This window comes from Corvus kubaryi, unplaced genomic scaffold, assembly GCF_017639235.1.
Source record: "Corvus kubaryi isolate FWS band 111438036 unplaced genomic scaffold, C.kubaryi_AGA036_p1.0 37237, whole genome shotgun sequence".
In the NCBI taxonomy this organism is placed as follows: Eukaryota; Metazoa; Chordata; class Aves; order Passeriformes; family Corvidae; genus Corvus; species Corvus kubaryi.
The window spans coordinates 176,637-189,135 of NW_024581068.1; the positions used below are offsets into that span (position 1 = coordinate 176,637).

Here is a 12,499-nt window from a genome sequence, read left to right on the forward strand (position 1 = left end):
CGGGATGGGGCTGCTGGGGCGCCCGCGGCCGTCCCGCCTGGGCCACGGCATCCCGGCGGCGCGACAGCCGCCGCCCGCGGGCGGGTTCCAGGCCGGCGGCTGGCCCGACATGGGGGCCAAGCGGGGACCCCCCAGCCGAGCCCCCGGGGACCGGCGCGCCGGCCCGGGGCTCGCCCTGCTTTTGGCATCGGGCTCCTGCCTCGTCAGCCACGGGCTGCAGCGCTGAGCGCGCCCCGGGCACACGGCGAGCCCCGGCCGGCCGCGCCCGCCGGGATTTCCTCGCGAATGACTTTCCTGGGAGATTGGATGTGGCTTGGGGAAGTGGGAGAGGCGCTCCGTCGCTGCCGGAGCTGGGCAGCCGTCCCGGGGCTCACCCGGGAGCCGGATGGATCCTGCAAACCCCGCCTGGGACAGCGCCTACGTGAGCGAAGCCGGCCCTGCAAGGACCTGTGGAAATCGGCACCCGCAGCGATGCCGGAGCAGCCCCGCCAGCGCTCGGCCCTGGTTTCCCGTTGCACGGCTTTACCAGAAAACGCTCCTTTCCCCCCAGAAGAGCGCTGGGACTTGTGGGGAGGGGGGTGTGGGACTTGGAAACGGACCCCTCCGCCTTGCAATAAAGTTTGGCCTTGAGACAGCCTCTGTTTTTAACCAAATCCTTCGTCTCTAGCACCGGGAGCCACCCAGGGAAGAGCCGCACCTCCGGGGAAGGCTGCGGGGGTGGACAAACCCCACCGGGTCCCGTCTCTCTGGCTTTGATCTGATCTCCCCCAATCCTTGACATCCCAATATTTAGCATCCCCTGCCCAAAACACGCCCAGCTGTTGGACTGAGCCTCTCTCAGGTGCTTCGTGTTTGTCAGAGAGGAGGCAAATCCTCCGTGGGAGAGATTAAAAGGAGCAGTGAGGGATGTTTTGCCCTCCAGCAGCTGCGTTTTCTTCCCTAATCCCTGTCCTGGGGGGTCAAACCTTCCCTAAATTCGGGTTTTAGCAGCTGCAGCAGCTCAACCTTTGCTGTGAGAACAGAAAATAAGCCGGGCCAAGCGAAAAACTTGGGATCCCATGAAGGCTTGTGAGCAGCTGTAATCCCCATCCTTCAGCAGGTGAGTCCTCACTGAAGGGTTTTTGAGCCTGGATGTTTGTGAGTGGGTCACCTCTCCTCGGAATTAGGGGTTTTGGGGATGTGAAAATCCTTATCGTCTCCCCCAGAGAGGAGTTGGGCTGGGCTTCACCTCTAACGAGGGTTGAAAGGAGCCCCAGCCAACAGATATTTGGTTTTGGGCCTCTTTTACAACGTTCTTTTAAGATTTTACGGAAGTCATTTGCTCCCGAGGGATTCTGCCGCATTCTGGAGCAGGGATGCCCCCGAGGCCACGGCCTTGCCCAAATCACCGCCATCCCTGGCTCGGGAGCAGCTTTTGGGCTGAGCAAACCCATCCATTCCTGCAACGCGCCGAGGGGTTGGGTTTTAACGTGCTCGTTTAAAATACCAAACAAACGCAGCAGAACCTCCAGCCGCAGCTCAGGTTTGCATTTTCCCACCACGTATTTTGCATCCAGGCCCAGGTTAAGCTTCAATGTCTGCATCCCTCATGAGCATTCTCTGTTCCTGGCCTTGAGCTGAGCTCAGAAATGCTGCAGGAATGACGCTGCTCTTCCTAAATCACATTCCCAAGTTTTTCTTGCCTTTTCCCTCCCATCAATGTTCAATACCTGGGGATACTTCTGACGTGGGAAGGATTTTTTGCAAGGGCATGGAGTGCCGGGAAAAGGGGAAAAGGTTTCCCACTGCCAGAGGGCAGGGATGGATGGGATATTGGGAAGGAATTCCTCCCTGGGAGGGTGGGGAGGGGCTGGGATGGAATTCCCAGAGGAGCTAAGGCTGCCCTTGGATCCCTGGGAGTGTCCGAGGCCAGGCTGGACACTGGGGCTTGGAGCAGCCTGGGACAGCGGGAGGTGTCCCCTCCAACCCAAAAGCTCCGGTCTCCCCTCAGTTTAATTTCCAAAAAAGCCCTAATTAGCCATTAACATCCTCGTTAATCACCTCGCGCTGGGGAGCTTGGGGGTTGGACGGGGCTGATCTCGAGCATCCCAGACGCCGAGATCCCTCGGGATGCGCTTTTCGGGAGAGCGGCTGGAGCCGAATCGAGGCATTTCCCAGCTCCGAAACAGCGACCGAGTGAGCGCCGGGCTCCGGCACAAAGCTCAGCCGGGTTTTGGAGCGTTCTTTGGGATATTCAGCCGTGTAAAAGCAGCCCCGGGAGCTGCAGCCGGGCTCGGACGGGAGATGGAGCTGTTGGCCCGGGATTCCCGACACCGGAGCCGCCGCAGGGATAAAATCACCCCCGGCTGAGGTTTGTGTTCGCTCTTTGCATCACAAGCCTCTAAACCGCACTATTCCCCCTCCAGCTCTCTGCAAACGGGGCAGCTGTGCACCAAAATTCCTCTTTTTACGGCTTTTTCCAGGCAGGGAAAACATTTTCGGTGTCTCTGCCTGGATGGGGGGTGTTCATTCGTGGAGATGGGGGATGCCGGGTGCTGTGCAATGGGAGATTCGGAGGAGACTCTGAAAAAACAACCTCAGATTTTACTGTATTTAGACTTCGGGGTGTGTTTATTATCACCCTGGCAAACCAGAAACTCTCCCCGTCCTCGCTCCGTGTGAGGCTCCTGTGCACGCTCCAGGATTTGGAGTATTTAGCTAATTAATTAATGAATTTCTCTGGTCCAACAGATCGCTCCAGGGGGCCCAGGGGGCTCCGGGGTTATTTGATCCGGCTGTCCTTAAAGGACACGAGGGTTCAGACTGTGTCCCCACATCCTGCTTGGGTGCTCCTGGAAAGTTCCGACCTTCCCTGCTGAGCCAACAGCTCCAATAATCGCCCTAAAGCCCCGTTCCCCCGTGGTGGGTAAAAAACCGGGGTGCTGTGTGTGCAGGGAGGGGGAAGTGTTGGTTTTGAGCTCGTCTGAGCACTGCCAGTATGGCTCCCGTGACTGGGAGGCTGCAGCAGCTTCCCTGTGCTGGCAGGAAGGGAATGGAAGATGGGGTTTTGGGGTTAAAAATGAGTATTTTATGGTGCTGCTGCTGCTGAGGTCAAACCCTCCCCAGGGGAGGCCACGGGGCAAGGGCTGGAAGCCTCTTCCTGGAAATATCCATGTGTTCATCTCAGAAAATGGGAGGGTTTTTTATTCCATCTTCTGGGGAGGCTTTTATTCCATCTTCTGCATGGGGTGAAGTTTTTTCCTTCCTTCTTTTGGGGGAATTTTTCCTCCTACTGCAGGGCTGCAGCGCCTCAGAGCGGGGGCTGTCGGAGGGTGGGTCCTCCGGTTGTGAAATGCAAATAAATGGAAATAAATCACATTGAAACCGATTTGCATCGAGCCTGGGCTGATCCCCAGCGTGGGCAGCGGCTCCGGGGGGATTCTGCCCCTCAGTCCCCACCTGTAGCGCTGCCCCCAGCCCTGGGATCCCAGTGGGAGCGCGTGGAGCTGCTGGAGAGAGTCCAGAGGAGGCCACAGAGCTGCTCCAGGGCTGGAGCCCCTCTGGAGCTGGGCTGGGAGAGCTGGGGGTGCTCACCTGGAGAAGGGAAGGATCCAGGGAGAGCTTAAAACCCTTTCCAGGGCCTGAAGGGGCTCCAGGAGAGCTGGAGAGGGACTGGGGACAAGGCCTGGAGGGACAGGACACAGGGAATGGTTTCCCAGAGGGCAGGGATGGATGGGATATTGGGAAGGAATTGTTCCCTGGGAGGATGGGGAGGGGCTGGGATGGAATTCCCAGAGCAGCTGGGGCTGCCCCTGGATCCCTGGCAGTGCCCAAGGCCAGGCTGGACATTGGGGCTTGGAGCAGCCTGGGACAGTGGGAGGTGTCCCTGCCCATGGCAGGGGGTGGCACTGGAGGGGCTTTAAGGTCCCTTCCAACCCAAACCATTCCATGATTAGGCAGGGCCTGGGTCGGGCTTAACGCCACTGAAACAGCAAACGTAAAAACTCTTTTATTAGGCAGAAATTGGAATTAGACAGAAATCAGAAAATACTCGTTGGACTGCAGCGATGCCATCAGTGGGAGCAGGGGAGGAGCAGAGTTAACTGGGACTGTGGGGTTTGCGCCAGATCCAGTGCTGGGAGGGAACAAAGGCTCCCTCAGGCCAGGGAGGGGGCACAGAGAGGGCGGAAAATGCCGCTTCTGTTCCGCGGGGCCGGCCGGGGGCTGTCGCACGAAGGAGGCTGCCGGGCATCTTGGCTTTATCCGTTTTAATTTGTACCAGACGTGGAACACTTAGAAAAGGCTCAGCACGGCAGATTCCGGGCATGCACCGTGACGGGTTTACAAAACATCCGCGTATCACAAAGTACGGGGCACCTCAAAGCCCTGCTTTTCCAGTGGGTGTCCTGAAAGGTTTATTTTCTATTTATATATATTTATATATTTTTTTAAATATATAATATATCTTCACTTAGCTTACACCAATGCAAAAAAACCAAAACAAAACAAATTTCATTGAGGACAGTGTTATTCAGTGCCTTGCAAAAACAAAAAATACACGAGAGATATTAAACAGAGCTTGGCTCGGCAAGCGCAGCGCCACGGATGTTACAGCTCGGCCCCAGCCCGGCATCAACCCAGCACACGAGAAGCAAGAATTTCACCCATTGCTTCCACACGTCAGAGGAATTACTCACAAATGTGATGTTTTTTAAGCATCTCCCTTCCCAGGCCCGTTTTTCCCGATGCTGTTTGCTGGTCCGGTGTGATTTAGCTGATTTCAGTCTCTTGCTCCGTGCTCGACCCCCCTGAGAATCCTTTTTGCTGCATTTTAACGTCCTGTAGGCCACGGTGCTGAAGCATGAACGTGACTTGTCACCTAGAGCATCCAAAATAGCTTTTTCTCGGGCTGGGACACACCATTTTGGGGGTGTTTGGGGCGTTCAGCAGTGCTTTCTGCCTTTCAAGACTGACTGGTGCTTCAGGCTCGCAGTGGCGGGGAATAAAAAATGACTTTATTTTGGTGTGCTGCTGCAGGAGGTTTTTGCAGCATGCAGGGTGCGGAGCAGCAGCTCCTTATGTACACGGGGAAGGGGTTTTTGGGGTTAAAGGGCTCAAATTGCAGCCTGGCAGCTTGAAAACCCCACAGCTGCCCCTCCGAAATCCCCAGAGGTGCTGGGGTACCCCAGGGAAAGGGAGGGCGTGGTGGCAGCGGGACTGAGGGGATAAAATCCTGCCTGTTAGCGAAGAGGATTTTTGGAAACGCTCTCGCTGGGATGCCAAGGAGAGCTCCCCTCTGCCTGGTCCCTCTCGGGGTGACCCCGAGGAGGAGGAGGAGGTGGTGAAGGCCACGTTTTCGGGCATCCGGCTCCAGCGCTGTCCTGTCCTGGTTGGGGCGGAGAAGGAAATTTGCATCCCGTTGCCTAAACCGGAGACTCCGGGGAGCGCCCCAGGGGCTCTTCACCAAGAACGACCGCAAGCGAGAACGGGGGGGCCGGGGGGACCCCACGGGGACACGGGTGACATCTCGAAGCCGCGGGACCCGGGGCGCTCTAGTGCAGGGCGAAGAGGACGAGGAGCAGGAGGGCGGCGAGGGAGGCGTCGGCGAGGTGCGGCCGGATGCCCGAGGCCAGGAGGTACTCGCGGTACTGCTGGATGCACATCTCGCGGATCACCTTGGTCACCACCCTGGTCTCCAGCTCTGCCTCCGTCTGGTTGGCGGCCGCGCCGGCCTCCGAGGCGTTCTTCTTGGCGGCCGGGCCGATGTTGTGCTCGGTGACGGTGATGTTGAAGCAGTCGGCCACGAAGACGTCCTGCGGCACGTGGCCCTGGTAGTCGCGGTAGTAGACCTGGTTGGGGTAGCGCGCGGCGTTCTGGTTCCACCAGCGGTACTCGTCGGGGCTGTCGAAGCTGTAGTGCATCCCCGACATCACCCTGCCCATGGCGTAGCCCCCCAGCCCGCCCACCACGGCCCCCGCCGCCGCCGCCCCCGCCACGTGCTTGAAGTTGGTCTTGGGTTTCGGGGCCTTCCACGGCTTTTGGTGGTAGCTTCCTCCGCTGGACGGGTTGTAGCCCTGTCCCCAGCCCGGGTAGCCCGGGTTGTGGGGGTAGCCGGGGTTCTGGGGGTAGCCGGGCTGGCGGGGGTAGCCCGGGTTGTGGGGATAACCGGGGTTGTGGGGATAACCGGGGTTGTGGGGGTAGCTGGGCTGGCGGTGGCTCCCCGTGCCCCAGCCGGGTTTGCCTTTGCCCTTCTTGGAGAAGGCGACGTCGGTGCAGACGCCGAGGAGCAGCAGCAGCAGGCAGCAGGTGCCGAGGAGCCTGGCCATGGCTGTGGGGACAAGGACAGCGTCAGGGCAGGGGCACAAACCCCCGGGCTCAACACTCCCTCACTTCTGCATCACATAAAACTCAGCTGCTCCCTTTAAATCCGGCTGCAGAATAAACAGCTTTGGACTAAATGCGTGTTTGTGTCCCCAAAAACGCCTCACTTATACACAGATATAAAATATTTCATATATATATGTATTTATCTCTATCCCCCAACAGGACCCCTGCCGGCAATGGCAGTTTTAAGCAGTGAAAGAAAAGCTTTGGGGAGAAAATGCTTCACCTGATTGGGAGGTAAAACCCCGCTTAACCAACCTGCCCTGCCCAGTCTGAGGGTAGAAATGGGATTTCTGCTGTGCCAGGATCGATGCCGTGAACGGATTCAGCCCAATCCCAAAGCTTTTGGGCCCTCGGTGCTGCAGGGAGGGCAACGCCCAGCCTGGCCCCGGACGCTTGCTTTCTCCAGAGGCCGGAATTCAGCGCGTTTTGCCCAAATCCCTGTTCAGGGGCCACAGGCCTGAGGTGAAAACCGGCATTTTTAGAGTTCAATGTGTTTGCGAACATCCCTTGACTCAGCGTTTGGCTGCTGGCACTCCGGGGGCACGCCAGGCATCTCCCCCGTTGCCTGGAGGGCTGGCAAGGCTGAAATCCCCTTTAACGAGCCATTTCCCTCCCTGTGTGCATAATCCCGCCTGGACGATCCCTGCAAATCCTTTGGAAAGACCTTTGGAAAACACCTCCCAGGCTGCAAAACCCCCCCGGGTGCCTCCCCTCGATGCCAAGGGCGCTGAATTGCTGCTCCCCCCACGTTCAGCACGCGAGTGCAGCAACAGAAAAGGGTTTTTCCACCCTGCCCGAGGCTGAGCTATCCCCCAAAATCCCTCCTTGCCTGCTGGGGAGGGCGAGAGAAGCATTCTCAGTGTGGGTGGGCATTTCACAGCACCCCTGCATGCGCCTTCTGGCAGCAAGAAACAATTCCATTCGGGTCCTAAATGTTCGTGCTCTGCAGCGATTAATGGAGCAGCTTCCTATGGGGTCACCCCAGGAGTAACCTCAGGGCAGGCAGGAGGTGCTGAGCTTTCCCGAGATGCTCCAAAGAGGCCAAACAAGCCCCTGTTTAAGCCAGAAATTCTTCTGTTCCAACCTAGATATGGCTTTGTAGGCCACAAAAAGCAAATTCGTCTCTTTGCGTTCAGATAACGATGTTTTGTCTCCTTTTCTCCCGCCCCCAAAATCTGGTTTTATGTCCAGAAATGTTTGAATCAAAGCCCTTTAAGCTCAGCGTTCCGGCTGGGATCGTTCGCAAGAGGCCTAAATAAAAATGCAGGGGAGATGCTCGAGCCTGTCCCTGGTGATGGGCAGGAATTCCAGGCTTGCCCATGGAAAAATCTGGGCGCAAGGCACCCGCTTTGGAGCGGGCTTGCTGCCTCCCTCACCCCGCAGCACCCACCCGCTGGGGGCAGGGATGAGATCAGGGGGGTTAAAAATAGCCAAAAGGCAAGGAAAAACAACCAAACGAGCGAACGCTCCCTGGGTGCTCGGCAAAATTCAAAACGGAGGAGGAAAAATCAGCAAACTGGCCACTTTTAAAATATATTTTTGGAGATGTCGCTCCCCGCTGTGAGTTCCGAGGGGGGGAAATCAGCCCCTGGTTGAAAAGAGGGGTTCTGGCAAAGCCCCGCAATGGTTTTATTGAAGAAATCTCAGGGTTTGAGGCTGATTCAGAAATCTTGGAGCATTGCAGCGCCTGGCAGCGCTGCCCTGCTCCTCTTAATTGCCTTTAGAGCCGAGCTCTGATGAGCAGCGCGCAGCCTCGTTTGCGCCGCGCTAATTAGCGAGCGCGGAGCTTCGCCCCAAATAAATGAATTCGCTGGCACAAACCACGGATGGGGTCAGGAGCCGCTTCCTCAGGCCCGGAGCTGGGATCCCTGTGCTCGGAAATGACATTTCTGGCGTGACCGTGATATCGATACTAAATTATAGATCGCGAGGCTTCACAGGCGTTTTTTGGTTTGGTTTTTTTTCCCGACGCTTTCTAACCTTCCTCCCCCATATCCGCCCTCCTGGCGGATTCTGGAAATGAGAAATTAATTCAGGTGGTTTGTGCCGGCGGGATTTGTATCCGCGCTGGAGAGCTGGAGGAACTCCGAGCTCCCTCAGCGGAAAATGGAGGCTGCGAGGAGCGATCGCAAGCAGCAATTACGTGCTCGGGGCTGGCAAGGAGGAGGTTTCGGTTTGGAGGGGAAAAACCAACATCCGGGTGCCAAAACACCCGTGGAAATCACCTCGGGGACGGGGGAGAAGAAGGGAAGGGAGGTGGGGAAGGTGGAGGTGGGAAGATGCTCGGCGATGCTGGGAATGTCCTGGCCCCTGGAGGGGGTGAAAATTGCGGGCTGGGGCTCTGGGAATTTGCGATGAAATCGGGATTTCCCCGAAAATGTCACCTCTGGGTTTAGAAATCTCCCCCTCAACCCCTTTCTCTTTTAACCCCCCCGAACCATGAGGGAGCAGCTGGCAGCCGAGGGAAAAGGCAAAACCCTCGGAGGAGAAATTCCCCACCAGCTCCAGCGCTGAATAAACGCTGAGTAAACAAGCGCCGGGCAGGAGCAGAGCTCTGGCTTTTAAGGAGACGCTGGAAATGTCTATTTTTAGGCGGCGATGGCAGCGAAAGAGGCAGCCCCCCGCCCCCGCGATGCCGCTCGGCGCTGAAACCCCCCTCGCCTCTGGGTTTCTCCCTCCCGAAGCCCCTGCGCCCCGCTTTCCCCGGCACTCACCGGCTGGGAGCTCGCTGCACCGCTCGCTCCGAGGCGATTCAGCCACGGAGCTCCGCGGAGGAATAAATAGCGAGAGGGAGGAGCCGCCTCCTGGCGCAGCCCAGCCCCGCAGAGCCCGGCCAGCTCCAGCCCCTTCCCCAGGGAATACCACGGCCAGCTCCCCGCAAAGCCCGGCTTCACCCCAAATCGTCCCCCCCCCCGGCACGGGAAGCCACGCTGGCAGCCAAAGGAGCGCCTGGAAAATCGCGGCATTCCCATGGTTTTGTTGAAGAATTACCAGGGTTCGAGGCTGTTTCAAAAATCTTGGAATGCTGCAGCGGTTGGATTTTAAACGGAGGAAATCTCAGGGTGTGGGGCCTGCTGGGGAATTGCAGCGCTTGGATGGTGGTTTGAAGAAATGTTGGTGGGATCACCAGGATTTGGGGCGGTTTGGGGATCTCGGAGAAGAGCAGTGCTTTGATGGTTTGTTGAAGAAATACCGGTGGAATCGGCGGGATGTGGGGCTGGTTTGGACGTCTCGGGATATCGCAGCATTTGGATTTTACACTGAAGAAATACCAGGGCTTGGGGCTGATTTCAAAATCCTGGGAAGTTGCAGCTCTTGGATGGGTTTATTGAATAAATATCAGGGTTTGAGGCTGATCTGAAAACCATGGAATTTTGCAGCATTTGGATTTTATACTGAAGAAATGCCAAGGCATGGGGCTGGGTTGGGAAACCTTGGAAAACTGCAGTATCCCGATGGTTTACTGAAGAAACACTGGACAGAACGATGAGGTTTGAGGCTGTTCTGGGAACCTTGGAAAATCACAGTGTTCGGATTTTTCTTTTTAATTGAAGAAATATCAGGGTTTGGGGCTGATTTGGAAACCTTGGGAAATTGCAGCACCTGGATACTGGAGGATATCAATGGGGTGGGTTGGGAATCTCATGGTCGAGGCTCTGGGAGAGGGCAGGATGCTTTTAGCAGCTGCTGACTGCAGCTCCAAATCCATTACCCATTATCCATTATCCATTATCCATTATCCATTATCCATCATCCATTACCCCGTGGAACAGAGCTGCTCCGGGGGTTGATGGAGAGGAAACCAACCCGGCTCAGGCCTGTGGGAGAAAGGACGAATTTGTCTTTCAAACCTGTCTCCCTCCAGAGGAGTAGAACTCGCTCCCACAGTCTCACTTCATGTCGAGGAATCCCGGTGTTTAATGGGAGGAAATGCCTCAGAAGAAAATTAACAATTGCGGGATGCTCATGGCAAGCTGGGGCTTTTTCAAAGGGTGAAAATACGTGGCTGGAATAAACAGAGAGCTGAAGATCAGAATGGGGGGTGGTTCCCAACTTTTGGGGTTACAATGGACCAGTTTGAATCCAGGGAGGTTTCTGTGGCAGTTGGGAGGGGGCTGGAATTCCCAGAGCAGCTGTGGCTGCCCCTGGATCCCTGGCAGTGCCCAAGGCCGGGCTGGACGAGCTTGGAGCAGCCTGGGACAGTGGGAGGTGTCCCTGCCCATGGCACTGGGTGAGCTTTAAGGTCCCTTCCAACCCAAACCACTCCAGGATTTTATGATTTTAACACCAAAACCCTCCTGAGGTTTTGCTGCCCAAATCAGCTGGACCAGGAACGGCCATCCTGGACCACAGAGCCCACCTGGCTGTAAAAATGGATTTTGCCCTGATGCTCCACGGCCTTGGGATCCATCTGGTTGGATCATGTTAAAATAAATGAAAGCCATTTCTGCCTGGCAGGGAAATGGGCTGTGCTGGCAAAACACAGATATTAACCCGGGCAGAAGAAGATGAAATAGGCGGGATTAAGGTCTGTGGGCCTGGGGAAGCTCTGTCCTGCAGGGCAGATTTGTTCTGTGTGCAGATGGCTCCTGATTGCCTGCTTTGGGTTGAAACACTCACCCATGGGCAATCCAAACCCCATGCCAGCAAAAGAATAAAAGTAGACCAGGAATGGGCTGGTTGGGATGAATTAATCCTGCATGAATCTAAAAATCAGGGGTTTACTGTCATAATTTACTCCAGAAGAACAACAACAATGGCAAATTATTTATCCGAAAAGAGTATTTACTGAAAACTGTGGCTTGGCCAACAGTGAAAACGAAACCATTTTTTTTCTCTGGAAACAGCATTTCTGTTTGCAGAAACAGAGACATTTTTCATCAGACCCCGGCCACAAAACAAGCAGGAGCAGCCTATGGATTATGAATGAATATTTAATTTATTGTGGGAGTTCTGTGCCCCGCCCAGTGCATCCACAGCAGCTCTTTAATGGTTTCTCTGCATCCCGGGGTAAAATTTCTCTCAGCCTCAAGGCAGGAGCTGCATCAATCTCCTCTGGAGGCTTGGCCCTTCCTCATTCACACTGGAAATAGCGCAACAGGCCCTGTGCCAGCTTAGAAATCATTAATGGGATGAGTTTTCCTCCTAACGGCCGGAAAAAGCTGACTTTGGTTTAATGCTGGACCGGGGAGGGAGGAAAGTTCATCTCCTTCATTGATTCTGTGTCATTTTTTATTGCTTTAATTCATGCAAAACGCTTTTATTCACGCAGCTCCGGGTCTGCCTGCAGAACGAGTCGCAGCAAAGGCGGGGAAGGCATCCAGCTGGTTTTGGGGTAATCTGGTGGGGTTTTTCTCCTTCCAGAGGAAAAAAAATGTCATTTTTAGCCCATTTTTATTGGCAGAAAGGCTTTTCCTTGCACTGTGTGGGAAGCTTGACCTGCATCATCATTCTGTGTTCAACTGCCGACGGTTTTGGGGTGATCTGGTGGGGTTTGAGGAAGGGGTGAAGTCCCAGGGGCTGTTTCCATCCCGCCCTCGCTCCCTGGAGACGGCAAAAAGTCCGGACTCGAGCTCAAATTCCACTTCCAGTTCACGCAGAAACCTCTTCAAACCCTCCGAGGGGAAAAATAATCGGGAGCAAGCGTGTCCAGAGGGCTGATGAGGTGTGTTCTGCAGAGCCTGGATTATTCTCTGATGGAATACTCACCCTGGAATGATCCCTCCGAAGCAGAACTCCTCGGAATTCTCTCGGGAAGGTGATGTTTGGCTCCTGCCTGGATGAGAGCAGAGAAAATCCAGTCTGGGGACAGAGAGGGCCAGTGGCAAAAGCCCTGGCGGCCCTTCCTTCCCAGCTGGGAGGAGCGATGCTGTTGTTTTCCCATCTCAGTGTGTAATTAAAAATTTGAGGTTTTATGAGGATATTTTGCATTTTTTTTGTGGTGAGACCTTCGTTGCTCACTTGGGCTGGGCTCCCTGCAGAGAGCTCTCCTTCCAGAGGAAAAAAGGTCATTTTTAGCCCGTTTTTAGTGGCAGAAACATCATTTTTTAGCCTGTTTTTGGTGGCAGAAATGTCTTTTTTACCCCTTTTTTAGTGGCAGAAATGTCATTTTTACCCCTTTTTTAGTGGCAGA

The 12,499-nt window shown here is 55.5% G+C and overlaps 2 protein-coding genes and 2 long non-coding RNA genes across 4 annotated transcripts in view; 2 read left to right on the forward strand and 2 right to left on the reverse strand.

The window, feature by feature from the left end:
- The window catches only part of LOC121662238 (translation initiation factor IF-2-like), a 3,089-nt gene extending 2,863 nt beyond the window's left edge, over nucleotides 1-226 (forward strand). The window contains exon 3 of the mRNA XM_042023176.1: nucleotides 68-226. Within this exon, the coding sequence (XP_041879110.1) occupies nucleotides 68-226 (159 nt within the window). The remainder of the gene's footprint in view (nucleotides 1-67) is intronic.
- Nucleotides 227-3,963: 3,737 nt separating this feature from the next.
- On the reverse strand, nucleotides 3,964-9,162 carry LOC121662223 (prion protein). The gene is made up of 2 exons (XM_042023154.1): nucleotides 9,081-9,162; nucleotides 3,964-6,307 (listed from the first exon to the last, which is right to left on the reverse strand). The coding sequence occupies exon 2, from the start codon at nucleotides 6,303-6,305 to the stop codon at nucleotides 5,532-5,534; it is 774 nt and encodes a 257-aa protein (XP_041879088.1). The 5' UTR covers nucleotides 6,306-6,307; nucleotides 9,081-9,162; the 3' UTR covers nucleotides 3,964-5,531.
- A 111-nt stretch (nucleotides 9,163-9,273) lies between these two features.
- On the forward strand, nucleotides 9,274-10,402 carry LOC121662224. Its single transcript, XR_006015237.1, has 2 exons — nucleotides 9,274-9,361; nucleotides 9,747-10,402. It is a non-coding gene; the product is annotated as an uncharacterized LOC121662224 (long non-coding RNA).
- An 884-nt stretch (nucleotides 10,403-11,286) lies between these two features.
- Nucleotides 11,287-12,499, reverse strand: part of LOC121662225 — a 3,526-nt gene continuing 2,313 nt past the window's right edge. The window contains exon 2 of the long non-coding RNA XR_006015238.1: nucleotides 11,287-12,499. This exon is cut by the window's right edge and continues 1,663 nt beyond it. This is a non-coding gene — a long non-coding RNA (uncharacterized LOC121662225).